Raw genomic sequence first — 26861 nt, 5'->3', positions numbered from 1 at the left:
GAGCGTCTGGGGCGAGTGGGCAGGACAGCCTGGGCAGGGGCTCCGCGGAGACGCACCAGGCCACAGAAAGGACGGCTGCCCGGGGGCGGGGAGTGCAAGACAGAGGGGCAGGCCCTCCCTGAGCAGGAGCAGACCCACAGGCCAGGCCGAGCCGAGCCGAGCCGGCTCCTCCTCACCAAAGCCTGGGCCAGAGGCCCTGCACCCGGGGGGCCACGCAAAGGAGGCCCTGCCGCCCCTGAGCATGGGGCCTCGGCCCCCCCAGCCTGGGCAGCATGCAGGCGCAGCAGGGCCGGGCCGAGGCGTTGCATCCGTGGGGCTGGAGGGCGCGGACCGGCCCGGCCGCACGGGGGACGGCCTGGCAGCGAGAGGAGGGCGGGGGATGCGGCTGCCGCTGCTTCGTTCCAGAGCGAGTAAGGAAGTGGAGGGGAGGGGAGGGGAGGGGAGGGGAGGGGAGGGGCAAGGAAAACCTACCTCCTTTTACATCGGCAATAAAAAGATTTTAAATATGCTCATTAAAATAACTTTCTTTAAAAGACGGGCCCTTCTCCCTCCCAACCCAGCGGCGGCACTGGCGGCGTCGGCGCCCTCTGCCTCGTGCGGAGTCCCTCCGGTCCAGCGGGCCAGTCCAGCCGGGCGAGCAGGGGCCGCGGCCCCGAGAGGCGAGTGGTGGCGCCGCGCCTCTGCCGGGCCCCCGCGCCACCCCTGCCACGCGGGCCGTGGGCGAGCTCCCAGGCGCGTGCCGGCGGAGGCGGGAGGAAGCGCGGCTACTCCAGCCCCAGGACGTAGTTGATGCCCTGCACCAGGCCGACGATGACCGGCTGCCAGGCCACGAGGTAGCGCAGCCAGTCCAGCAGCTGCCCGTACATGACGTGTGGCCGCTCCCAGCTGGACAGCGGGCGTTAAGGAAGCAGGCGCGGCAGCGGGCGGCCCCCCTCCCGGCCCCGCTGCCGGCACGCACGGGGCGCAGCCCCACCGGGCCGCAGCGAGGCCGCCCAGACGGGGCCCCACGCACGGCCGACGGAGCGCGGCCCCTCCACGGCCGTCCCGGCCGGCCGGAGGGAGGGCAGCCGCCTGGCCGGCAGGCAGAAGCAGCCCCTCGGCCCCCCGCTCTGCCGCGAGCACCACGTGCCGGCGAGGTGGGAGCCCAGAGCACGAGAGCCACGCCGGGACGTGCGGGAGTGGGAAGACGGGGCTCTGCCCTCCACCCCCGCCGGGCCTGCCGGGCCCTTTCAAGGAGGCGCTCGGGAAGAGGCAGTGGCTGCTCCTGGGACGAGGCACGCTGCGGGGGCTGCGGCCAGACCCCCCCCCCCCGATCGCCGGGCGGCCCGGGGAGCTGTGCGGGGACTAGCAGCGCCAGGCGGCCGCCAGCGGACGAGGGACGGTCCGAGGCCACGCTGCCCCAAGGCCCTTCCCGGCCTCGGCTGACCTCGGGCTCGGCCCATTAGCACAGCCAAGTCCCCCGTGCCGTGCCCTGCCCGGGGCAACCGTTCCCCTCAAATGTGGGCCCGCTGGCAAGGAGATGGCTCTCCCCCTCCCCACCTGGCAGCAGGGGGAGGGACGGACCCAGCCTCTGAGTAGAAGGGCGGAGGGGGGGACCCAACCCTCCCGTGCCCCCCCGTGCCCCCCCCGTGGCCCCCCTGGAGCACAGGCCCCACGGCCAGGTATAAACCCGTTGAGCTGCCGGCAGAGCGCCCCCCGGAGGTCACCCCCCAGCCCCCCCCCACACAGCCAGGAAGGATACGGATTGCTGAACATGCGCTTCAGGTCCACCTTCTCCTTGCAGTAGGGGCAGGTCTGCTTCTTGCCCACGATGCACCAGCCGCGGATGCAGAACTCGTGGAAGCTGGGCGGGCGCGTCAAGGAGGGACACGCTCACGGCGGGGGGGCAGCCATGGGCGAGGGACCCCTGGCACGGGGGGGGGGGGGCGCCACAGGCCATCCCGGGGCTGCTGGGCTCGGAGGGCCGCCAGCTCCGTGGGCCATGCGTTTTCGGCCGGGGGCACTCCAGCCACGGCGCTCCTGCGCTCTGCCCGGCACCTCCCCACGGCCCCTCTCCGGCCCGAGTGGGGACGAGCTGTTCGTGCCCGGGAGGGGAGCCCTGCTCTGCGGCAGCCACAGGGGAGCCACAGGGGGCGGGGTGTATGGACAGCCCCACGGTGAGGGCCCTGCGCACGGCAGCCAGAACGGGGGTGCCCGGGCCTGCCGCCGGCGCAGGGATGCTGGTCCTTCGTGCCCGGCCAGTTTTTTGCGGGGGGGGGGGGGGCTGCATCCCTCTGGTTCCCACCCCACGGCACGGCACGCCTCGTGGGCAAGGGCTCTGCCGGATCCCCGCCACGCCTTCTCGCACGTGCATCCCAGGGCCCTGCAGTGAGGCGGCCCATCAGGAAAGGTCTGGACGTCCACATGGTGGGCATGTCATGAGCGGAACCAGCTGGTGCCGGAGGTCAGACTAGATGCCCGGAAGCCCCTTCTGACGTGCCGTTTCTATGTTTCTATGTCTGGGCACGGGTTCGAAGAAGCCGCAAAGCCACCAGCGCTCAGGTGGCCTCATCGGACTGGCAGCGTCAACCGCAAGCTGCAGCGTCTCCGCCAGCAGCGGCCTGGAAACTGCGCGGGCTCCACAGAGGGGCAGGGAGCCCAGCCTGCCCGAAAAGCGCCTGGGCTCAAGAGCACGGCCAGCCGCTCGCTCAGCATTTCCACTTGACATGCATAATGCTCTCCTAAAGCTCGGACTCTCAGTCCAGAACGCCTGTGGACGCTACTCATGCTCACGAAGCATGCGAGCACGCCCCATTCAAGGCCATGAGCGCAACCGGGAGCGTGTCTTCCAGAAAAGGAACTTCTATTCGCCCTCGAAAAGGATGCCTCTTCCACAAGTTCCTCTATGGGAGGAAGCGCACCTTTTCGGTGCATTTTAAAAATGGGTATTTTTCTGTTCAAAATGCACACTTTTGATTTTCCGATGACATTCGAAGGAGCAGCAATGAACATGGGGATCCGGGAGAATCCGGGGAAGAGTGGAAAGGGCCCCCTCTTGTGGTTGTGTGAACTGAACGGCACACCGGGGCTGCTGCCACGGGGCAGGGGCCGCCTGCTCGGGCCAAAAGCAAAACCACGCTCCTTCCCCTCCATGGACTGGCTGCCCCCTCGCCCTCCTGAGAGCCCACGAGCAAGAATGCTGCCCCCCATCTGTGCTTCTGGCTGGATGGGGACGGGGGGGGCTGCCGCTGGCGCACAACCAAATTGCCCCGGAGGTGCTGCCTTCCCGGGGGGCAGCGCCTCTGCCCAGCCCCCCCCCAGGAAGCCTCTGCCGGGAGGCCCTGCAGCGGGCGGGCTCGGCCCTCGAGTGGCTCCCACGCGCCACGGCCCGCCCGGACGGGCCGCCAAGGATACACATGGTTGCAGGAGAGCCGGTAGGTGTTCTCCAGGATGCCCTCCTCGCTGACGTCCACGAAGATGGGCTGGCCGCACACGGCACACACGCTGTCCGAGAGGTGCTTGGTGGGCATCCCCGACGCACTGTAGAACTGCACGCGCGGCAGCGGCCGGCGGGGCGGGAGACGGAGGACCGGCGTGAGGCCACTCCCGGTCCCCTGCCACGCGCCCTGCGCTCCCCCCCAGCGCACGGGGGCACCGGGGGCAGCCGGCGGCTCCTTCCCGGCTCTGCCCCTCGAGGACTGCGGGGGCAGACCTGAGCACGGGGGCCGCGGCTCAGCAGGCGCGTGGGGGCCCAGGCCGCGGCTCCCGACTCACGCGCACACCTGAGTCTGCGTGGCCCAGCGAAGCGCGCTGGACGGGACCCGGAGGGCTCAGGCACAGGGCTTTCGGCGAGCCGAGGCCTCAGCCTGGCCACCCCCGGACTACTGGGAGGAGGAGAGGAGGAGGAAGCCGCAGGGGCCATGCCGAGGAAGCACGAGGGACGGGGACTTGAGCATCAAGGGGTGTTCGGTAAGCCATCCGGAGACTTTCAGTACTGGGACAGCACATAACCATTTTAAATAAATAAGAAATCAGGAAGGTACAGGCAGCGAGTCAAATTTCGCCTTCCATCTGCAGCAGCCTTCCCCAGCTGAGCACACCGGGTGGGCTGCACCGCAGCTCCTATCATCCCCGGCCGAGGATAAGCATGGTGGCTGGGCTGGTAGGAGCTGCAGTCCAACAGCTCTGGAGGGCGCCAAGTTGGGGAAAGTCCTTAAGGAGCAAGCAAAATGGAAGAAGGAACGTTCAGATCGGACAAACGGATCGGGCATTCCAAGGGGGGGGGGCAGGAACGCCGCCAGGCCTGACCAGTGGGCGGCCACGGAGGGCCACTCGAGGCAGCTCCCGCCACGTGGGATCAGCGGCCTTCGAATGGGGAGGCGTGACAGACCCGGGCTCCTCCCAGAGGGATGGAGAGCCGGGGTGACCGAGCGGCCCAGCCGAGGGGCCCGGGCTCGGCCTCGCCTGGCTCCCAGAGTGGGGCGGCTGAGCGGCCTCCTGGGTCCTCGCAAGAGGAAGGAAGGGGGAATCTGCTCAGGCGTGCGGAGCGACAGAGCCGAGTGGCGTGTGAGCAAAGTGCGGGGCAGCGCAGCCGCCTGGACCGCTTTGCGGGGCCCACCGCCCGGGCTGAGCTGCGAGTGCCGGGAATCGCCGGGACGGGAGGGCCGCCTCCACACCAGCTGCGCTGAGGCGTCCTGGCTCAGGGCTCCTTCCGGAGGACGCAGAAGCCGAGGGCGGCCCGAGTGTGGGACCCGCAAGTCTTACCCCGATGGTGGACGCCATGTAGTCGGCACACACTTCCGCAAAGTCGCGCTCCAGGACTCCGTAATAGAGGCCGTAGAACAGGAGTGAGATTCCAAAGTCCATCCCATCTTCCGGCTTGATCCTACTGGGGAACAGCCGTGGGTCAGCCGTGCGCCGGCGGACGGCACGGCGCACCCTCTGCCCCTCCGCCGGCCTCCTGGGGTCCCGGTGCGCCGTCCTTCCAGCCAGCCCCAGCCGAGCCCCTTCCAGGGAGAGGCGTGTTCAGGAGGTGGCCCGGGAGCCCCATGTCGGCCCAAGCGGTGGGGCCCCGCCAGGCGGCGCTCGCTGCCAGGGGCTGCCCTGGCTGAATTCCCACGGCTGCGGAGCAGCGCTCGGGGCGTGTGCTCCGGAAGGGCCGCAGCGTGGCTCCCCTTCACGCTCTGCGTTCTTGCTTCTTGTGCCAGACGCTCCACGCAATTCAGCACACAAGCGCATTCCACAGTGTGAGTGTGGAACCAAGAGTGGGCAGTCCGAGACGTTTGATTCTCTCTGCAACAAAGCAGGTTCTGCCCCTGCTGAATGTGCGAACAGGGTTTTCTCCAGAGACTTCCGGAATCCAGGCAAGAGCCACGCAAGGCCTTCCCACCATTTGAAGCCCAGCTCCAGGGCACCCCCTGGTGGAGGCCCTCTGTCCTCCCCCTTCCCACCGCCCCCTCGCCCCGGGGCCCTCTCGCCACGAACCCGGGATCTTTGGCACAGATCTCGCTCAGGTCTGATCGTCACCCTGACGGGGTGGGCTAAGCAACAGAGGCACCGAGGTCGGGGCTCCGGGGCTCCGCCAGGAGACCCCTCAGCACTCGAGAGACCCCTTCTGTGGCCAGCGCTGCTTCGGTGGCTGCCCCAGGCTCCGCAGTTCCCTGCCGAGAGGGCCGCTCCGGCCCCTCTGCTCGCCTGCACTGGCCGGCAAGGCGTTTGGCTCGAGCCCTGAGCATGCCAGCGGCTGTGCCGGCCTGGTGCCGTTTTTCTCCTGCTTTTTCTCTTGTGCTTTTAACATATTTGTCCTCCTGCTGTTTTACACAAGTTCCTTGGCCCAAGCACGGGAGTGCGAGCCGCCCTCTCCTTGCCAGAAAGGCGGGGGACACACCCCATTCTACCAAACCAGACCAGCCAAACGAACGGACACTAAAGGTCCCCAGGCGCACAGAGAAGGGAGAAGGGGAGCGCCCCAGCAGGTGCCCCACAGGACTGCCTGGGCGCCCGCCTGCAGCTCCGCCCCGCTCTCACTTAGCCCGTCCGCATTCAGACAGAGCTTGCGGGAGGCCGACACGCCTGGACGCAGCAGTGGGACGACCAGGCGTGAGGCGTGGAGCGTGGGCGAGCATCTCGGGCAACGCCGGAGGGGCCAGGCGTGCGACTCCTCAGGCGGAGCGTGGCTCCCGGGAACGCGGGCCACCCCTGCAACGCGTGCGCAGCCAGTGGGGCCAGGCCGGCCTGGCTGGGAGAGCCCTGTTCCAGCGGCGTTTGCGGGCTCCCGCTTGTGTTGGGGCCGGTCTTGCGACCCGGGCTGAGAAGCCACGATCGCCTGAGGAACGGGCTGGGCAGCGGGCCACCTCCATCCGTGCCGGCTCACGGCCGCTGCGGCAGCACAGGGGAGGCTGTGGCCGGTGGCCGAACGGGGCTGCGCCTTGGCGAGCCCCGTGGGACAACCTCCCGGGGCAGCTCGCACCCAGCCCTCCTTGGCCAGGGCAGCTGCGCGAACAGCCCTGGGGATCAGCCCCAGTGGGTGCCCTGCCGGAGCTGGGCGTGCCCCAGGGATCGGGCCCAGGGCCACCGCCAGGCTGACAAGCACCCAGGCAACCCAGCGGATGCCCCCCCCACGCTGGGGACACACGACCGTGCCCGGCGGACCCGCTGCAGGCAAGGCCACGTGCCCACCCCGCTCCCCAGCTGCCCTTCCTGCACCCCAGGGAGTTGCGCCTGGCCCGCCCACAGGCCGCCTGTGCGTGCCACAGACTGCGGGGGCCACGGGAAGTCCGCAGCACGCTGGCCGGGGCTCGCAGTCCACGTGGCCTCTTGCCACGCCACGGACAGGCGGAAGCGCTCACCTGAATAGCACGTTCAGTCCAAAGAGGGTGAACATGACGGCCATGTACCCGACGATGCCCGCGGCGTAGCTGATCTTGTATATGAGCAGGAACCACTTGTACACCAACCTGGGGGCACGGCAGGGCAGGGGGAAGCGAGGAAAACAACGGCACAGCAGAGGCAACTGTTAGAAGGGGACGCTAAAACATCGGGAGCCTAAAATGTTTTCTGCTTCCTAAAGAGCTGGGAATTTTACTGTACAGCCTTCCTTTGGCACAAAAAATGGCCCGGTCCACCCTGTTGTGAAAGCCCTCAAGCAAAACAACAGGTCTGCAATCAAGGCACTGGACATGCTCAAATCCATTTTTCAATGTGTTACGATGCACATTTCCTCCCTTACTGGCTCTTGTTCGTACAAAACCAGAATCCAGGTCACCTGCACAGTTCTTGGTGCACCTTCGTTGGAGAACAACAAAAACTAACAACTGCATTATGGCAGAAGCTTTCGCAGCCCACACTTTGAACACCAAAAACGTGGTGCCACAACCTATTTCCAGCACGAAGGACCATCACACGCTCTCCCCTGCTTCTGGCTGGAAGCGTGTGCCTCAGCTCACGGGGTCCAAACGGCAGCCTTCCTGCTTCCTGAATACTGGACCCAAACTCCGGAAGCACGATCAGAGTTCAGAAACAGCAATTACAAGGATCAATACAAAGAGATTTTCACAAAATATTAATATTTTGAAGGGTTTTTTAAAAGTCTGATTTTAACTCACTTGGAATTGCCAAGGAATGAGACTGTTCTTAATCAACTAATTTGCCACAAGCCACGACGGGAGGAAGCAGCCGCGTTTCGTGTGCAGAGAAGCCCACGAATACACTTGCGCGGATAAACGCTGGAAGCAAAGCGGAGGCAGCGCTCCCCTGCCCCCCCGCCGCCGAGGGGCTCTCGCTCACCTGGGGGTGGTCTGCACAAGGGGCTTACGAGTCGCCCTGAACGTGACGAACGCAGTGATGGCCGAGAAGACCACCCAGATCACCAGGAACCGCCACCAGTGCAGCTTGACTGTGAAGTAGAGCGGGACCACCCACATCTGGAAGAGCGTCACCATCTGCAACGACACGACCCGGCCCGAGGGAAGCGCTCGGAGGCGGGAGGGCCGGGGCATGGTCCCCGGGACGCTGACGCGGGGGTCCTGCACTGCACGCCGCACCCGCAGCGCCCGCCCTGCTCCTCCGAGCCACCCGGCCCGTCACGGCGAGTGTCCCGGGGCAGCCGTCCGCGCTCACAGCAAGGAACCGGGGCAAGACAGCCACAAGCTGGCGCCCGGCGACACGAGGAAGGCCAGCTTCCCCAGATCTCCTACGAGCACAAGCACAATCTGCCACATTTCTCGTCAGAGCCAGCGGCTTTGGCCGGTTAACACTAAAAGCAGGGCCCGAAGCTCACCCCCCCGGCGGGAGAAGGGCAGCTGGGCTGGGGATAAGGAAGGTCCCTCCCCACAGGAGGAGCGGCCAGACGTGCCTCGTCGTGCTCCCGCTGAGCCCTGCGGCCCCGAGCGGCTGAGGCCCCCTCGGCGAGGGCGTTCGAGCACAGCCCGGATGTGCACGTGGCAGGCACGTCATGAGCGGAGCGGGGGTCAGACTAGATGGCCCAGGAGGACCCTCTGGCTCGCTCTCTTTCTGCATTTCTGTGAGTGCCCCATGCAGGGAAGTGGCTCTCCGGTGGCCTCGGTCAGTCCTCCCGCCCCTGTGGGGAGCGCCGCTGGGGAAGGGGGGGCGAAAAGGCAGCCTGCTGCCGGGGGTTCCCTCTCGCTGCCCAAGGCACCCCAAACCGCCTGCCCCTTCACCGCTGCTGTCCCTCAGAGGTGCTCAAGGGCCGCTCCGCAGCCGGAGCTCGAGCCACTGTGGTGGTGGGAACACTAGCCTTGTGGGCACCTGGGCAAGCGGAGGTCAGGGCCTGCTGACCCCCCGGCCACCCCAAAGCAGACACCCATCCGTGCACGAAGGGGCTCACTGCACTGGACACCCAGGAGCAAGAGGGGCCCTGCCGGCCCACGCAGCAAGGGCACTCGCCCTGTCTCCGTCGAGCCCATGGAGCTGCCCAGGGACAGCTCCCCGGGTGTGTGGGGGCTCCCGCTTCAGTTTGGGAGCAACAGTGAAATAGTGCGCCCAGGGGGCAGCTCCGAAAGCAAGCCGCTTGGCTCCAGCGGGCACAGCGCCACCCAACGCCTCTGCTGCCCAGCGAGCCGGCGCAGGCCGGGCCCCCGGAGCGCTGTGGGCAGCAGGCCTGGCTGTCCTCCGCACACGCCCCTGCGCTCCTGGGCCTCATGGCCCCTGCGAACACAGGGAGAGGCCTGCCCGGAGCGAGAGCGCCCGATGCAGAAGGGGTCCTGGCCACGGGGCCACCGCTCCCCTCAGCCCACGGTGCGCGGGGGCCTCCAGGGGGCTACCCGGGAGGGCCGCCCGGGAGGGCCGGCGGAGGCTTACGTTGTAGGAGCGCGGGTGCCTCTGCTTCCACTGCACCAGGAGCAGCTGGGCCACCACCAGGGTGGCGATCAGGATGAGGACCATCTCGGCGTGCATGGCCTCGTGGCCGCGGTGCTTGGCGTGCATCTGGGCGTGCTCCACCCTGCAAGCAGAAGGTGGCGGGTCAGGCCTGGCAGCCCAGGGCAGGGGGCCCGCAGCCCGCCCGAGGCACCCGGCCACACGCCTCTGCGCCTGAAGGCCGCCGCGGGGCACGGCGAAACGGCCGAGCGGCGGCGGAAGCCCGTGCCTCCTGCCGGCACCGCCGCCCTCGCCTCAGCCGGCCTCCCACCGCGTCCCGCCCGGCACCCACGGAGCCCCCTCCTCCTCCCTGGGCCGCGGCAGGGACCCGCTCGCCCAGCGTGCCGCCGCTTCTGTGGGGAAGGGCCACAACTGCCCCGGCCGATCGGCCACAGCGGCAGGAGCCGCCTGAGGTACGGCCGATGCACCCCCTGGGGCCACACCCCACCCCCCTGGGGGATTCCCGCTGCCACGCACCCGGCTCGATCCAAGGTGCTCGTTCGGGGAAGCAGCACGCAGCCACACAGCAGGACTCCTGCCCTTACAGTGGAATTTTGGGGCCGCAGCCCGAGGCTGCCTCCGAGCGGCCGGGGGGGGGCCGCTGCAAGGGTGGCCGACATCTGTATACGGGGGGGGCCTCCAGTGCCACTTGTTCTAGAGAGAACCCTTGTGCTGGGGGGTATTGGTGCTGTTTTCCTTTACATTTTACTCCTGAATATTTGTGCCGTATGCTAGATTTTTAATTGTTCGTGTTGGGTTTTAGTTCTGCAAGCTTTGTCATCCTCCCAGCAAACACTGTCCACTGGGAAGGTTGAATCGTGGCCGGGAAAGGCTTCTGGGGCGTCCTTCCAGCAGAAGGGGTGGCTGAGACTGAGATGTCCCCGGAGGCGCTCAGCCAGCCGCCCCAGGGGCTGCCTGGAGGGCTCCTCCGGGGCCCAGCCTTGCTCAGGTGGACACGTGGGCCGCGCAGGTGTGCTTCTGAAATGCACAAGCAGGAGGGGCACAAGGAGCGGCCATCCAGGGGGCCGGGGGGGGCTGCACACCCACGCCACAGCTGGAAGCGCTGAGGGCGGCCGTCCCCCGTGGCCCGGGCACTGGAGCAGGCTGCATGAAGAGGGCCACCCGCAGCCTTGCCGCGCAGCCTGCAGCCGCTGCCCCCCCACTGGGGGCGGGTGGAGGAGCACGGAAACCTGCCCCAGTCCCCTATGCTAGCCCCCCGTGCTGTGGGGCACCCCTTCTCTGGCCACGCACCTGCTTCCACGTGAAGCCATGTGGAAGCGGGCTGCACCTGCTCGCTTGCTCACTTGTCCGCAAGGAGGTCGGGGTCAGGTGAGTGCTTAATGGGACGACGGCCTCCACAACAGGGGTTTGGAGTGCTGGCGGCAGGGGGGAGAAGGGGCAGGGGGCGGCCTTCAGCAGCACAGCCAAGAGGGGCCGCTTCACCTTTCCCGCCCCCTTCTGCAACCGTCACAATCGTGCTGCACCCGGGAACGTGGCCTCCCGCTCCCTGAGAAGGAAAGGACGTGTTCGGGGCGAGTGCCCATGCCCCCAGGAGCCGGTGGTCAGGGCGGCCCTCCACTCACCTCCATCTCTCCTCTGGACCCAGGTGTGACAGGTCGACCTGCAGGAGAGAAGAACAAGCAGCTGCAGCACCGGCCTGAAAGAGACGCGCACGTCTGGTGGGGGGACGCCGGGGGGGCCGTTCAGCCGAACAGTTCCTGGCCATCCACGGGCCCCAGGGGACGCGGTCCCGTGGGCTGCCAGCGCCTGCCCTCCAGCTGCCACCCGAGGAGCGGAGGAGCCTCGCCTTCTGCAAGCGGGAGCACGTGCCCCCCGACGGCCGGGACGAGCCGTGCGCGGGGCGCTCCTCTTGCGCTGCACGGAGAATGCGGGGGGGGGGCACTCCAGCTGCCTCTCCCCACCGTGCCCTCCTGAGCTCCGCTGCTGAGTGGTGTGGCAAGGCCCCTCTGTGCCCCCCCAGCCCTTCATCTGCTTCATGGCCAAACAAGCCACTTCGCTTTGGGCTTTAAAACAACAGAAATCAACATGGCATTTGGCGAGCCAAGCGCTTTTCCTAATAAGAGTGCCTGCTAGTTTAACTTTGCGTGCAAGTTGCTGCACTAGCCTTCCCCAACCCTGTGCCTTCCAGACACGCTTGGACTGCAACACTCAGAGTTCCCCGGCCGTGGCCCAGGCCCTCCTGGATGGGAAATCTGGGCGTCATGGTCCAAGCACCTCTGAAGGCTGCCAGGGTGGGGAAGGTTGTACTACACACTTTCTCCCTGGCCCTTCTAAAATAACGACTGTTATCTCATTGCCGTTTTGGCCCTAAAGTGAGCTGGCACCTGAACCCTTCAGCACAAGGCAAGAAGGGGCTGCAGAGCCCCAGAAGGATTTTAGATTTTCATCTCCCCCGTTAAGGCTAATTCCCTTTCCCCTTTTTAGCAGAACGGCCTATCAGAGCCACACAGTGCAATCCGCTGCCTCGCCTTAGCCAGGCCTAGGCACGGAAGCCCCTCACCCGTCCCAGAACTGTCGTCCAAGTTGCAGAGGGGCTGCCGCTTTAGCCTGCGACAACACCAGGAACACCAAGTGTCGCGCGGCACCTCGAAGTGTCTGTCGGCCCGAAGGAGCCTCTGTTTTAGGTGAATCCTGAGCCGTGTTGAAAGAGGCCGCCGATGCTGCCAGGAGCCAACCTCACCTTTAGGACAGCCATCTAGACTCCATGGGCAGACAGACACGGCTGAGCCGCCCACACGGAAGCCCTGCAAAAGGCCGCCCACCTGCCCACCCGGCGGTTGAACACAGCGCTCCAGAGGAAACAGAGAACTGTCCCAGTCCTGGGCATTCCGCCCCATTGTGAGCTCACTCGCAGGAACGGGGAGACCACCACCCTGACCCTCCACTAAGCATCGCGGGGTTTCTTCCGAGCAGGCTGGGCTTGCCCTTGCCTCATCCCAGTTCCCCTGGCTGGCCACGCTGGCTGCGGTGACCGAACTGGCTGCCCAACCAAAGTGGCTGCAACCTCGGAGCAAAGCTCAGGGAGCCAAGGTTCCATTTGGATGCCAGGAAGCACTTCCTGACAGTCAGGACCCTGAGAATGTGGAATGGGCTTTCACGGGGGGTCGTTGAGGCCCCATCGGTGCGGGTGTTCAAGGATAGGCTGGACGTCCACATGGTGGGCATGTCGTGAGCGTAGCTGGCTGGAGCCGGGGGTCAGACTAGATGGCCCGGGAGACCCCTTCTGGCTCCCTCTGTTTCTGTGACTCCCATGCAGGATCACCAGCCTGCGCTTCTGCAAGCAACTGCATCCACTAAGCAGGTGGCCCAACGGGGTGCCTGTCCCTGCTGCGTGATGGGGCCTGATCCACCGACAGGCGCCAACACCACCTCCCCCAGGTTCTCTTCAAGCAGTGTCTGTGCCGGGCCGATAGGAGGATGCTCCTGCGGAGTGCAGGCACCAGCGCCTTTGGGCTGCCAGGCCCAGCTGTCCAAAGCGAGGATAAAAGCTGCCCAGGCGAGAACAGGAATTGGGCCCAGCGAATCCTGTTAGAGGTCCAAGGATCTCTCGGGGCAAGGAGAGAGCAGCCATCTCCTAATGCCACCCTGGGCACGCGCATTCCGAAACAGGATCCACTGGGTTCCCAGGTACGTGTGCATGGAGCTGCCGTCCAAGTCATCCTCCTCGTCATCCTGGAGCTCAGAGCCAGGGCTGCGTGGGACGCCTTTTCTGGCAGGGGCTGCAGGCAGGGGGCAAAGCAAGAGGAGCCCCGGGCAGCCTGCAGAGCCACAGATGTGGAGATTTGCTTTGGAGAATGAGGCACTGCGCGCAGGCAGGCTGGGGGGCTTTGGTCCAGCGGGCAGAGCGCATCGCCAGCGTCGCTGCACACAGGTGAGTTGTGCCTGAAATGCCAGGAGACCCTTAATGTGAGCCGCAGGTGGTGGGACTCCAGGAGCAACGGGGAGGACACGCAAGGCTGATGCAAGCCCCACCCTGGCTGCACGTGGCAGCGGACGGGCTGCAGGAGCTTACCTTTCAGAGGGCAAAAGGACAAGCGAGGAGGAGGGAGCGCACGGCAACAGGGAGAGATCCAGGCCGGGCAGCTGCTCCTCCTGCAACATGAGACGGCAGCCGAACATGACTTGCTCCAGGCCTCGTGTTTACAGCTCCACGGGGGGAACGTGGGCCAGGTCTCTCGGCTTCAGCTAGCGGAGGAGGAACGGCTTTCGGCAGGAATGTCTTTGCCTGACAAGCAAAGTGGCTGCAAACTTTTCTGGGCGAGAGGAAGGGAAGCCCAGCAGCCTGCCGGTTCAGCAATCTCCCAAGGCCCATTAAGATAGTCCAAATACCCTGCAGCTACCTTGAAGGTGCACTGGCAACCCACGTGGGCCAGGCAGGTTCCAGCTCCAAGCCACATGTACAGGGATCTTGCCCATCCTGGTGTGGGTGGCCCACAGCACCAACCTCAGAAACTCCCCAGTTCCAAAAACCCAGCATTTGCTCAGCAACTGCTGCTACTGATGCTGCTTCCATCCCCACACATCTCTGTGGGCTGTGTACCAAAGCAGCAGAATAACATTTTTCTATCAGCAGCCCTACTTACAGGCAGACCAAGGTCTATCCCTCTCCATCAAGTCCTAACGTCCATTACACTAGGATATGACCTGCCGCCATCTCCTGCTCCCCTCCAGGTCCTGAACAAGGGGCAGCACATTGGTGCAGGCACCCTGGAACACCCGGTTCCCAAGTCGCACGGGGCCCATGACTTTGCCTGGCAGCATGCATACAAACGGCAAGCCTTGTGAAGACTGAGCCCCCCTCCTAGAATCACAGAGGTGTGCAGCTGTGAGGGACTGGTCAGGCCATCCAGTCCAGCTCCCTGCCTAATGCAGGACTCCCAGCTAAAGCATTCCTGGCAGGGGGCCGTCCAGCTGCCTCCAGTGTGGGAGAGCCCTCCGCCTCCCAGGGCAACGGGTTCCATTGCAGCTCATTTGTGGCTGTTTCTGAGTTCAGCCCCTTCATCCTCCAATGCGAGCTCCTAGAAAGCTTAAGAAACCCCTGTACTACAGAGTGCTGCATGCATCAGATGGTAGGCATGAAGGTAAGCGACTGTCGGGCAGGTCCCCTGGAGGCTGCACCACATGGACCATGCCAGGAATTCGGGGCCGAGGTCGGAAGCAATGAGACACAAAGCGTACGCCACCGCGAGAAGAGGTATGCTCGTCCAGATGGGCCAGCCAGCAGCAAGGCAGCAGGAAAAGCAAGGCAAGGGTGATTCCTCACCAAAGCAGCTTCTGGCTGGTCCAACATACACTGACTTCTGCACTCCTCTTCCTTGCACAGAAATGAACTCTTGATTTTTCTAATTAACAGATGCAATCTTGGACCCCCTCCCAACTTTAAACCAAGCTTAAGGAAACACAATTAAATACATTTTCTCTATGGACTTCGGCTCCATCTTCTTCCCCCTGCTGTACAATCTTTAGATTGTAAGCTCCTCAGGGCAGGGACACGTCTCCTTGCTTTGGCTACATGTGGTCCGTTCATATCAGCGGCACTCCACCAGTTGGCACCAACAACTGTCACACCACGAAACACAGTGGTTAAGGGAGTCAGGCTGGGGCCAGCCAAGCCCCATGACACTCCGGGAGCGACCAGGCACCAGCCTGCTTGGCTTCCCAGGGCTGCCATGAGGAGGGGGTTGGATTACAGTTATTTCCAGCCTTAGCCAGTCAGCCTCCAGAGAGGCTGAACTACAACTATCCTGGCTGGGAGATGTTGGCAGTTCTAAATCGACCCCATTGGAGGCTGTCTGGGGATGATGGGAAGTGTAGTCCAAGACCATAGAAAAGGCGCCCCATAGAGGGTCACTAGAGCTTCCAGTGCAAACCCTAGTAGGGCTGGCCAGGTAATACTGGGGGTCCACCCCCTTGGAGGCAGGCTGGAGGATGATGGGAGTTGTAGTCCAGCCCCGCTCGAAGGACGCTGGCGCAGGCCAGGCTGCCACGAAGACCCCGAACGAGCCAAACGGTGTCCTCGCTCTTCCTCGAGCCGGGCGCCGCCTCCGCCCTCCCGCACCGGCGCGCCTCACCTCCTCCAGGTCGTGCTCCAGCGGGCCCCCCACTTCCACCTCCACCACCGCCGCCATTTTGGCCCTCACCGCCAGCCAGGCAGCCCGCCCGTCAGACGGCGGCCAGGTGGCCAACGCGCTTCCGCCGACGCCAGCCAATCACCGCCCGCCGCCGGCTCGCGCTCCACCAATCGGCAGGCGGAGATTTCGGCTCGAAGGGGCCAATGGGAAGCCACGCGGGGGCGGGGCCAAGCGCTCGGACGTGAGGGAAAGTGGAACGGCTTGCGCCGGGCGCGAGGGCGCGTCTGACTTGTGCTGGATCGCCATTGCGCGCAAACGGGCCTCTGAGCGGGAGGGCGCAGCCGGGTGACGCCTTCTCGGGCTTGCTCCGAAAGACGCCGCCGCGCGGCCCCGCGGGAATGGCCTGCGGGGCACGCGGCCTGAGTTTGCGCTTATACGTGAGAGGGAGATTGAGAGATGCTCCCTGGAAAGGTTTCCGCCTCCCGCGACATCGGGGCGAAGAGGACTACTACTCCCAGAATGCGCCGCGGCGGCGCGGGCTGCGAACGCTCCATGTCCCCAAAGCGGAAGACAATGGGAAAGCGGCGCGTTACGTCACGCGCGGCGGGCCTGGCGGGAGATTCGGAGCTTCGCCGCGGCCCTTCGGCGCCCAAGGTGCGCTCCGGGGGGGGGGGGGGCGGCGGGTCCCGCAGCACCCATCATCCCCCGCCCGCGCGCCTCGGGGCGGCGTCCGCGGGCCGGCTCGCGTGGCGGCCGGGGCCGTCCCGAGCGGTGTCTGGGTGGGCGCCGCGCCCGGGCTGCACCTCTTCGCCGCTGCCACGAAGAGGCGAGAAGGCCGCGGACGCGGAGCGGCGCAAGCGGGTGGAAGGGAGCAAGCCGAATCCGAGCCGCGCGATGCCGGCAAGTACGGCGAGCGAAAGGACCGGCCCTCCCGGGAGGGGGTGCGGAAGGGGGGCCACGGCGCTGCTCCCCACGCCCGCAACGCGATGCCGCGGGGGACGTGGCCCCGGGGTCGAGCGGGGTTGCAAAAGGAGGCGGCGCTGGAGATCATACTGCAAGCCAGCGGTGGCTTCTGGAGCGTACCAGAGGCTTTCAGACGAAGAGCCGTCTGTGCTTCTGGGCTGCAGCAGGGACCTTGTGTGGTCCCCAGGCACGTGTGGGTGGTCGTGAAAGAAATGGTGGGGGGGTGTTTGTCCTAGTGACAACTTGCTTGCCTAGCGCATGAGCTGCATCGTGCATGTGAAGCTGCTGTTACGACACAATATGGAGAACAGAATAGTTTCCTGTAAGCAAAAACATCAGGGAGTATTTTATCTCCCTACCAGTTCAATCCGTCCACAGATTATATCATAAGGAAAGCTGGACTAGTATTAGAGGAAGGAAGGAAAGTTGGTTCAAGTTACATTGATAATTTAAGATATGGGATGATGCTGTATTACTCACAGAAGGCAGCAATGAATTGAAATAACTCCTTATGAAATTGAAAGAAGGAGGTGCAAAAGCAAGACTGCAGCTGAACATCAAGAAAACAAAAACCTTGACTATGGAAGAGCTAGATAAGATCAGGTGAACGGAGGTGTCACTAGGGAGCGAGGCCCGCATCATCTGCACTGTTGTGCTCCCGATCGTTCTGTAGGGATATGAAAGCTGGACAGTGAAGAAAGTGGACAAGGAAGAAAATGGGTATGTTTGAACACGGTGCTCAAGACGGGCTTTGTGAATACACCGGGCTGACAGAAAGATGAACAAGCGGGTCTTGGATCGAGTCCAGTCAGGATTTGCCCTGGAACCAAATTACAAACCTGAAGCTGTTGTACTTCAGACGTGTCATGAGAGGACGGAAAGGAGGACCAAATGCAAGATGGGCCGATTCCGTAAAGGGAGCCAGAGCCTGGAATTGACAAGAGCTGGGGAGGGTTGGCCAGGATGGGACGTTTGGGGGGCTTTCATTCATGAGTCAGAGATCAGTTGAAGGCTCGGGGCAGCAGCACCGTGTCAACAATACAATGTGGGGGAAACAGCAGTGGCACATGGCTGTCTAGTCCTGCTCATGTTTCCCCGAAGGTAAGTTCAGCATCCACGGGACTGCAGTCCCTGCCAGGAATGCTGAGCAAGCTTATTTCTGAGCAAATGCACATGGGGAGATGCTGTGGGGTATCTATTCAGGAGGGAACTGAGGGGGTGCCTTTGTTGGCAAGGACATCTGAACATTTAATTCACATCTCTTTTTCCAGGACCAGCTGCAACCTGCAAAGACGATGCCTCGTACGTGCCGGTGAAAGTTGTGGCCAACGGCAGGCAACCAGAGAAGGGGAGGGAATGGCCCCTGTGAAGGTCAAATACATCGTGTCTTTCACATCTGAGGTACCTCCTCTGCTTTTCTGGCTTTCTAAGAATTTGTGGGATTCTTCATTAGGAAATAAGTTGAGCTTAAAACATGCAGTATATCAGCACATTAACAACCATGTAACAATAGGAAAAGCTATAGTTGCAAATTTAAGCAAAAGTTTAAAAGGCAGTTTCCTACTTGGCATGCCTAGCTTCTTTTGGTTCCAAACTGTAACTACTTGCTTTATTGCTTTTAATTCCCTTACCAAGAGTTGCCCTGAGGCAGAAAGAGGCAGATCATGGCCACATTGTTCCTCAGCTGCCTCCCACTCCTGGGGTCTCACTGGGCGTCATGTGCGTGTTTCCGGGGGCTTCTCTGGGCGGGAGAAGCAGGAGGTTGCTTTCCATACTGGAACCTCCTGGGCTTCTCTGTGCCAGGGCTGGGGGACAAGTTCTTACATTCTTTCCTCGGTCCCCTGCTCCCCCCACCCCCAACTTATCCCATGGCAGGATCCCAAGCACCCAGTGGAGAACCTGCTTCGCGAAGAAGGCCCTCGGCCCTGGCTCTGTTGCCCACGCGATCGGAGCCGGCCGCTGAAAGCGGAGCTGCAGCTGGAGCGAGCGTGTCGCATCAGCTACATCGACGTGGGTGAGGGAGCCGCAGAGTGCCGGGCTCGCTCGGGCGCAGCGCCGTGTGCGGGGCTGTTTCTCCGTGGGCCCAGCAATAATGCAGAATGCATCAAGAGTCAAGCTACAGGTGGCCCAACCATGTGATGTGGCTGCGAAAAGGGCAACTGCCGTCTTAGGCTGCCTTCATAGAAGTATCGCTTCCAGATCCCATGAGGTATTAGATCCGCCCTGACTCAGCACTGGTTGTGCCTCTTCTGGAGTCCTGCATCCCGTTCCGGGCAGCACCGCTGAAGGAAGGTGCCGGCAAGCTGGGAAGGGTTCAGGGGAGGGCAGCAAGGACGATCCGGGGACCGGGGACCAAGCCCTCCGAGGCAAGATGGAAAGAACTGGGCATGCTGAGCCCGGAGGAGGGAAGCCTGGGCGGGGGGCGGGGGGACATGCTAGCACTCTTCCAGTCCTTGGAAAACCAGCACAAAGAGGAGGGCCGGGGTCTCTCCTTGATCATCCCTGAGTGCAGGACATGGGATAACAGGCTCAACTTGCAGGAAGCCGGACTGTGGATAGATATCGATTGGGTCGATAATTTTATGTTATATTTTATTGTATTTTATCTATGTGAGCCGTCCTGAGGCTTTCGCAACAGGACGGCATATAAATACTTTAAATAAAATAAAATACATACATACATACCAGGAAGACCTTCCTGATTGTTAGAGCAGTACGGCAATGGAACCAGGGACCAAGGGGGGCGGTGGGCTCTCCCATGCCAGAGGCATTCAACTGGGCAGCCCTCTGAGAGGGTGTCCTGCGCTGAGCTGGGGGTGGAGTCGTCATCTGGAGGAAAATAAGCTCCCGTGGTGCCGAGCCCAGCCAGCCCCCGTGCCTGCCTCTTCGGGGCCCAGGGAGCGGCCGGGGGGCTGCCTCTGGGATTTAGCCGTGGCTTTCCACAGAGGGGAGTGTCGGCGTTGTGCCATCAAAGCAGCGAAATGCAATGACAGCGCCGAGAGGCCCTGAGCAGTTGGAGTGCTTGTGGACAATCCGTGGCGCCGCGGCAGCCCGGCTCTGTTGCGGGACACGGGGGGGCCGTGCCAGCAGGGGCGCCGTCTGGCCGGGAGCCAGGGCAGAGTCCTCGGGTGCCAGTGTCTGTTCTGCTGCGTCTCCAGGGAACTGCGGCTCTGCCTTCCTTCAGATAGACGTGGGGCGGTCCTCCTGGCCGCGGGACCAGCCTTACCGCACGCTGCTGCCCGCCACCGCCTTGATGGCGCCTGCCGACGCCAAGCTGGACAGGAACCGTTCCGGGGTCCGGATGTTTAAAGAAGGTAAAGAAGTGGGCGCCACGCATCCGCGGGTGCCCCCAGGCGCTCTCGGCGGCTTGGCTGACTTGCTGAGCGCCTCCTCGCCTTGCCCGCAGGGGACTTCCTGGCCTCGGCTCGGGCCGAGAAGTGGGACCGCGTCCGGCTCACCTGCAGCCAGCCCTTCAACAGGCACACGCAGTTTGGCCTCGCCTTCATCTGCGTCCGCACTCCGCTGGACCCAGAGGACAGCACAGCGGAGCCGGCTGCCGCTAGCCAGGTGCGGGCCTGTGAGAGGCCGTTGGGCGAGGGCGATACCGCCGCGGTTTTTCCGGGCAGCCAGGGCTTGGAGTGCTTGAATTGGGCCTTGTAGGAAAAGCTCCGGGGTCTAGGCTGCAGCCTTTCATTGGCTTTCTCCTTCCGTTGTTCGTATCGCTCAAACTGGATCCCTCGAGCGTCTCTCCCTTTGCTGCCCACAGGTTCCTCCCGAGCTCAAGAGCAGCCCATGGCTCTCTAATGCGGCCATCTGTCGGACGTACTTCCCGGAAACGGCACCGTAAGTCCCTTCTTGCATGGGCTGATCGTCAGTAATGGGACCTCGCTCGAGAGCTTCAGGGACAAGGCCCCGGCTCAGGGCCCCCGCACTCTCCCCCTGGACTGGAGGCTGGATCATGTCCTCTGGAGCCGAGTATGTTTGCCCCTCGCTCTGTCTGCAGGAGCAGTGAGGAGGAAGCAGCGCTGAGAACCCACCTGCAGCAGCTGGATCCCGCTTCCAGCCCTGAGCCCCGGAGTCCTGCCTGCATGAGCCGCCCGGCCAGGATGGTGCTGAAGGCGGCGAGTGCCCGCAAGAGGGTCTTCCCCCTGGCCGTGAGCGCCGTCGCGCCGGGACCGGCCCAGAGTGCCTCTCGGGGTCCCCCCACAGCGCGTAAGGGCCTTCTCGGAGGGCAGTGCTAGGGACTGCCAAGGATCCGACTGCTCGGAGCGCGCCGGCCACACCTCAGCTGCCCGGCCGCGGCACCCCAAGGCCGCTCCAGCACGGCTCCAGACACGCTCCCCCGGCCGAGAGGGGCGGCGGCACTGCAGCGCCCCCCGGCCTGCCCGCCCGCCCGCCACGCCACACGCCATTCGGCTTAGGAGGAGACCAGGCGTAGGGATGGAGAGCACCGTGGTCTCAGAGCCCCTGCAGGCGCCGGCTGCTCTTATTTCAGCCTTCACTCGACCCTGGCAGGGCGGCTGCGGGCAAGCTGGGCGTATTCCCCGAGAGCCGCGAGTGGCGCCCGGCGCCCGACCCAGCCGGGGAGGGAGGGGCCCTCCCGTGCCTTTTTCTTGAGCGAAATCACGCACCCCCCCAGGCGCTGCAGTCCCTGCGGGGCAGGCCGGTAGGGTTATGATGTCCAAAAATAGCGTACGTGGGCCGAAGGGGGCCCTGCACGCCCCCCTCTCCCCACTTCCCAGGGCTGCTTTCTGCCAGCCAGAGAGCCAGCAGGGGGCATCCCTGGGGACGGTTGGTGGCTGACCGAGAGGGGCTTCCACAGACTGCCGGGGCTGCCCGAGGACACGGTGGCACTGGGCGTTTGAACCCAGCTCTCCGTGGCCCACGCCGTGTCCAGCGGCACCCCAAGGGTTTGCGTGGGCTCCAGTGTGGCGGTCTGACTACGGGGCCTTGCCAGCGCTTTGGTTGACGGACTCGTGGTGGGTTTGCGGTGGCGGCAGGTGATTTGGGCCCCTGGCGATCCCCCGTCCGCACCGTGGGAGCGGTCCGTTCGGGGACGCCTGGCGCACGGCTGCTCTGCAGAGGCGGGTGGCAGATATGCCCTTCCGACCCACATACCGTTGCTGGTTTGGTTTATACTGCAGGGTCCGGTCAGGAATTGCCCGTGAGAAGAGAGCGACTGAAAGCAAGTAGAAGAAGGGGAACCAGCCGCGGCTTGGAGAGGTAACTGGGCCGCGCCTGCATCCCCTTCCTCCGGTTCCAGGAGCCCTTATGGGATGCACCTCCCGGTTCGAAAGCTGGGTGCTGGAACGACGAAGGGGCGGCATGGGCTGGTTGGCTGGCCGGGCGAGCCCCCGGCCACGTCTTCCCACTTTGGAAAGGCAGGTCAGGGAACACGGACGCATCCTGTGCAGGCGCCTCTTGCTCCCTGCGAAGGCCCCAGCGCACGGTCGGGTCGCCTGGAGCGGTGGCTCGGCTTGGCTCTTGTTCGTGTTTCCATCCTTCGGGGAGTCCTGGCGTTTTAGAGGACATATTCCAGCTATGTTAAGCTGCTTGACGAAGAAATCCTCCTCCCTCCTCCTCCTCTTCCGGATTCAGTCCCGAACTTGAATGCCCAGGCTCAGTGGCGGCCAGGCGTGTGTTTGCGCAGCTGAATCGGGTGTTCCGCCCGTTCCCGCTCAGACCTGGGGCTCTCAGGCCGGCTGCAGGCGCGCCTGGCTGCCGGCCCAGTCGCGCTTCTGTGGCTTGCTGGGCACAGACCTGCCTCCGGAGAGCCCTTGAAAACTCCTGCTGGCCCAGGGTCCGGAGCTGGACTGCCGGGCCGTCGCGGCTCCCGTGCTCACGACCTTCCCTGGCTGCCGTTCTGGGCGCAGCTCTGCCGGTCGCGACTCGCGGTGCCAGGCAGAGCTTGGGCCCCTGGAAGTGCCGCGTCGGCCGCTGAGACTTTGCCAAGGCTGGAAGAGTTCCAACTTGAGCTAAATTCTGCTCCGTGAATTCTAAATTCTGCTGTAAAGCATTCATGAAAGACAATTGATAAAGGCGGTTTTGTGAGCCATTGGGATAAAAGGGATAGGAAAGTAATTTTACATAAACAATGTGTCATTAGCAGCCTTCAGTAGCCGGACAACCTTCAAAACGAGCACTCTCCACAGGTCCCCGGCAGTCCCTTCTGCCAGGTCTCGAAACGGGTCCCGAAGGGAGAGGAGAACTGAAGGCCAGAGGGGAAGGCTGAGGAACGTGCAGGGTGACAGCGAGGAGGAGGAGCAGGACGGGAACAGGCCACGGGGGTCAGACGTGGGCTTTGGCACGTGCCCCATCTGCGCCGGTGAGTAAGGCCAAGCGAGGCCCTGGTGCAGTGCTCCCCCCCCCCCCAGCCCGCCCTCCCCGGTTCCCTGCCGAGGCCGGAAGGCCTGCTGAGGCCGGGTGCCCCGTGGCGAAGGTGCCCTCGAGGGCTTTCAGGTGGCCCTGGCCAGGGGCCTGCTTGAATTCTGCCCTGAGCACACACAGCTCCGTGCCGTGGGGGCACACGTGCCCCCCAGCCCACAGGCCCGGGCATGCTCGGGCTGAAGGCCAGGGCGGGCTTTGAAGCCGCCTCTGCTGGCGTTCCTTGCCAGCTCTTTCTGGTCGGTGTCTTGGTGGCCGGGCTGGCTTTGGGGCGGTGCAGCTGCAGGAGCAGGGCACAGGCCATCGCGGGAGGGGGCGTGCAGATGCCGCGGCTCCGCGGGGGGGAGGCACGAGCAGCGCTGCCCTGGTCGCAGGGGCAGCCTCTCCATCTCCGCCCGCTCTTCGCAGGCCGCTTTCCCACCAGCCTCCTGCCCGCTCATGCCTCGGGCTGCGGAGAAGCGGACGAGAGAGCCGGCGCCGCCTCGCCTTCCTCCTCGTGGGACGAGCCCACGGAGGCCTGGGTTCCCTGCCCCATCTGCCAGCTTTCGTACGCTGCGGTGCACGTGGAGAGTCACGCGAGCACTTGCGGGGAGCAGGACGAGGCCTTGGACGGCGGGCGGGACGGAGGAGGGCCTCTCGCAAGCCGCCCCCTGGCCCTGGCCTAGCACACACCTGGCGCACGGCCAGACGGGAGCCTGGTGCGGAGGGGCCTCGAGGGCGCTGCGGTGCTGAGGGCGCCCGGCCCGGCATCTAGAGGCACACCTGGCCCGGGGCGGAGCGAGCATCACGTGCGAAAGTCTCCCGGAGCTGCAGGGGCGGAGGCGAGACGGGGGCTGCAGAGCTGGCCTGACTCTGGGACTGCCCGCAGCACCCACCGCCCCTCGGGACTCCCAGATAAAGCGCTCCTGGCTCCTGGCGTGGGGCTCGGGTGCCGTCAGCACTAGACCCTTTGTCCCGCTCCCGCGAGAGCCGGGAAGCCAAGTGCATGCTCTCCATGTGGACTAGTGGCATGAGTGACCAAGATGGAAAGAAAACCTTTGCAAGATGTCCACAGGGCTGGAGCAGCACTCCGGATGTCTCACATCGGTCCTGTGGAGACGAGCTTAGCCCACGGCTCCTAAAAGTGATGTTTGCTGTTAATAATTGAGGAATGTTCTGTTCAGCATTTCATTTAACGATTAAAAACACAGTCTTTTGAACAGAGGCATCAGCCAGAACGCTCCCACTGCGACGCTTCTTTCCTTGCCGTGCACTCACCTTTCCGAGTCGGGCGAGTGTGGCCAGGCCGTCCTGCGAGAGGGGATCTTCCAGGCCCCCCAGTCTGCGAAAATGCCATTCTGAAAAATCGCCCGCACGATCGCGCCTCGATGCCAAAACCCTGAACGGCTGTGCTGGTTCTTCCGGGCCTGTGGCGCGCTCGTCCGTGTCGGTGGGCAGGGATGGGGAAGTGGCTGGGCCCTGGAGGCCGCGAGGGCGGCTCACGTGAACCGGGGGGGGGGGGGGGGGGTGGCGGGGAGCACGGGGGCTGGAGGGCCGCCTGCTCCTGCAGAGGCCGGGGAGCTGCGGGCCCCGGCGGCGTCTGCTGCTCCAGGCTCTGCCCGCCGTGCGCAGGCTTCCAGGGGGCGTGGGCAGGAGCCAGGATCCTGCTGCTGCTGGCATGTGGTGGGTGGAGCCGCTCTGCCGGGTGACCCAGGCCACATCTTCCACCTGTCCTGTTGGGAGGCGAGGAAGCGGGCTCAGGATGTGGCCCGTGGCCTCCTGCTCCTCCGGGGGGGGGGGGGCATGTGGCCTGGAGCATGTCCCACAGTGGAGCAGTGCCAGTGCCTCCGGGGGAGCGGGACGTGCCCTTCCGCGCGTCGCTGGGTCGCTGGCTGTGCCAGGGGCTGCACTCGGGCAGCACGTGGGGAGCAGGATGAGGCCCTTCGGGCAGCCTCTCGTGCCCCCCCCCCATTCTGCAAAGCTGGTCGCCTGCTGGGATAGCAAGCGGCAGAGGCAGCTCGGGGCCCCAGGGAGGCCAGCTCTGCCGCCTGAAATCCCACAGGCAGAGCCCCGGGCCCTGGGCCTCCGGGAGGCGGAGGCCCCTTCAGGGCACCTGGCAGGCTGAGCGGCAGAGCCTGGAGAGGTGGGAGCGGAGAGCCAGCCGGGCTGCCGCGGATAAACACCTTGCTGGAGGCTGGCCAGGCCGTTCGTGTGGCAACCCGGCCCCCTGGGCGTTGGCAGGCGGGACCGGCTGCTCTTCTGCCTGCTGGCACCTGGCGGGGAAAAACAAGGCATTCCCGGCTCGGCACCGAAGCAGCAGAGCCGCCCGGCCGGGCCCCGCCGCCTCGGGGTCCAGCGGGGAAGGCGCCCCGAGCACCGGTCGCCGGCTCCCCCGCGGGCACGATGGCGGACTACGAGGGCATCACGGTGAGTGCGTGCTGGGCCGGCGCTGCCCGGCTCTGCTGCCCTTCCTGGGGGACCGGCCCTGCCGATGCCCGGTGGCCCTGCAGATCGAGTGCCCTGCAGGAGGAGAGGAGGGCAGGCCAGCCGAGGGAGGGGGGTGGAAAAGGCGCCGTCACACTCCATATTTGGGCCCAGCTGCCCGCTCCGTCTCCCTTTGGCCACCGGCGCCCCACCTGGGCCGCCTGCAAAGTACCAAGGCCCTCTGTCTGGGTGCAGCGGGCGGGCAGGATCGGTGCTTTCCAGCCCCACTTCCACCTTTCGCAGAGACTTCCTGCCTCCCCCATCTTGCCCTCCTCGGCACTGACCTCCGAAGGGTTCGGGTTCGGGTCTGAGGAGCAGCACCCTAGAAGTGCTATGAGAGAGTGCGTGCAGAGCAGCCGTCGGCACAGCCAGGGAGCTCTCGGGAAGGTGGTTTTGCACCCGAGCCAGTCCGCTAGAGAACCTCTGGACATACGCCTCAGCGCCAGAGGGCCAGTTCTGGGACGGGGCTGCTTGGCTGAGGACACCTGGGTGCTCGGTGCTGCACAGCCAAATCCCAGTTTTGTGGGCAGGAACCGCCTGACTCCCCAGGCAGCTGCTGTCAGGCGGCAGTGTACTGGCTTGGGCTGGGCTGCTCTGAGCACCCCCCCATGTGCTCCCCCACCTGCTGCTGCCCCAGGGGGCTAATTTGCCTCCCACCTGCTCCTCTGAGCTGCGGATTCTGCCCCACGCAGGGCAGGGAGTGCTTTGCAAGGGACTTAATTACTGAGCGGGGAATGAGCCTGCTCAGGGGAGGTGTAATTTGCCGGAGCTGCTGGACCCGTTCTTTCCATTGCCTGGCGGCCCACAGCCGCCTTCCCCAGCGTGGTGCCCCCCACATGGAGGAACCCCGCTTTTTGCCACAAGAGCACGGAGTCAGGCGCACCCAGAGGGGAGGGCTGGCTGTGCGCCTCAGCGCATCCCAACGCAGCCCGGATCCCTCACTTGGGTTCCTGCCACTGGGCTGGGGTAACTCCCAGAAATCCCCAACAGGATGGACCTTGTAACAGAACATAGAAACAGAGCGAGTCAGAAGGGGCCTCCTGGACCATCTGATCTGACTCCCAGCTTAAGTCGGCTCCGCTCATGACATGCCCACCATGTGGACGTCCAGCCTGTCCTTGAACACCCGCACCGATGGGGCCTCAACGACCTCCCGTGGAAGCCCATTCCACCCCCTCGGGGTCCTGACTGTCGGGAAGTGCTTCCTGGCATCCAAATTGGACCTTGGGTCCCTGAGCTTTGCTGCGTTGGAGCGCATTCTGTCTTCCTCTGCAGGAGAGAACAGGTCTCTACCCACCTCCATGTGACATCCCCTCACATACCTGTATGTCACCAACAGATCCCCTCTGAGTCTCCTCCAGGCTGAAGAGACCCAGTTCCCTCAGTCTCGCCTCATCTGGCCTCCCCTGCAAACCGGCCACCAACCTTGTGGCCCTTCGCTGCACTGACTCCAACCTGACTATATCCCTTCTGTAATGAGGGGCCCAAAACTGAGCACAATACTCCAGTTGCGGGCGCACCAGAGTCGTGTAGAGTGGTAGTGATACCTCTCTTGATCTAGAAGCCACACTTCTGGCTATGCAACCAAGGGTGGCGCTCGCCCTC

General features: G+C 64.5%; 2 protein-coding genes across 7 annotated transcripts in view; one reads left to right on the top strand and one right to left on the bottom strand.

Annotated features, from left to right (window-relative positions):
- Positions 1 to 430: 430 nt before the first annotated feature.
- On the bottom strand, positions 431 to 15533 carry RNF121 (ring finger protein 121). 6 transcript variants are annotated; one of them, XM_044418569.1, is made up of 9 exons: positions 15447 to 15533; positions 10938 to 10975; positions 9298 to 9439; positions 7765 to 7919; positions 6828 to 6935; positions 4744 to 4864; positions 3394 to 3527; positions 1743 to 1843; positions 431 to 897 (listed from the first exon to the last, which is right to left on the bottom strand). In XM_044418569.1, the coding sequence occupies exons 1-9, from the start codon at positions 15501 to 15503 to the stop codon at positions 500 to 502; spliced, it is 1254 nt and encodes a 417-aa protein (XP_044274504.1). In that variant the 5' UTR covers positions 15504 to 15533; the 3' UTR covers positions 431 to 499. The 6 variants fall into 6 exon arrangements, with proteins under 6 accessions (XP_044274504.1, XP_044274499.1, XP_044274500.1 ...); XM_044418564.1 differs by having other exon boundaries at positions 633 to 885; positions 1742 to 1843; positions 4744 to 4867; XM_044418565.1 differs by having other exon boundaries at positions 634 to 885; positions 1742 to 1843.
- Positions 15534 to 16025: 492 nt separating this feature from the next.
- Positions 16026 to 26861, top strand: part of XNDC1N (XRCC1 N-terminal domain containing 1, N-terminal like) — a gene marked incomplete at its 3' end in the record, with an annotated part of 21231 nt that continues 10395 nt past the window's right edge. The window contains exons 1-12 of the mRNA XM_044418601.1: positions 16026 to 16100; positions 17681 to 17810; positions 18285 to 18423; positions 19568 to 19723; positions 19816 to 19976; positions 20176 to 20252; positions 20413 to 20621; positions 21554 to 21632; positions 22562 to 22734; positions 23202 to 23446; positions 25014 to 25199; positions 25500 to 25597. Coding sequence (XP_044274536.1) covers positions 17766 to 17810; positions 18285 to 18423; positions 19568 to 19723; positions 19816 to 19976; positions 20176 to 20252; positions 20413 to 20621; positions 21554 to 21632; positions 22562 to 22734; positions 23202 to 23446; positions 25014 to 25199; positions 25500 to 25597 — 1568 coding nt within the window. The remainder of the gene's footprint in view (positions 16101 to 17680; positions 17811 to 18284; positions 18424 to 19567; positions 19724 to 19815; positions 19977 to 20175; positions 20253 to 20412; positions 20622 to 21553; positions 21633 to 22561; positions 22735 to 23201; positions 23447 to 25013; positions 25200 to 25499; positions 25598 to 26861) is intronic.

The sequence above is a fragment of the Varanus komodoensis genome, unplaced genomic scaffold (assembly GCF_004798865.1).
Source record: "Varanus komodoensis strain SLA01 unplaced genomic scaffold, ASM479886v1 scaffold91, whole genome shotgun sequence".
NCBI lineage: Eukaryota > Metazoa > Chordata > Lepidosauria > Squamata > Varanidae > Varanus > Varanus komodoensis.
This window is presented reverse-complemented; position numbering and strand designations above follow the sequence as displayed.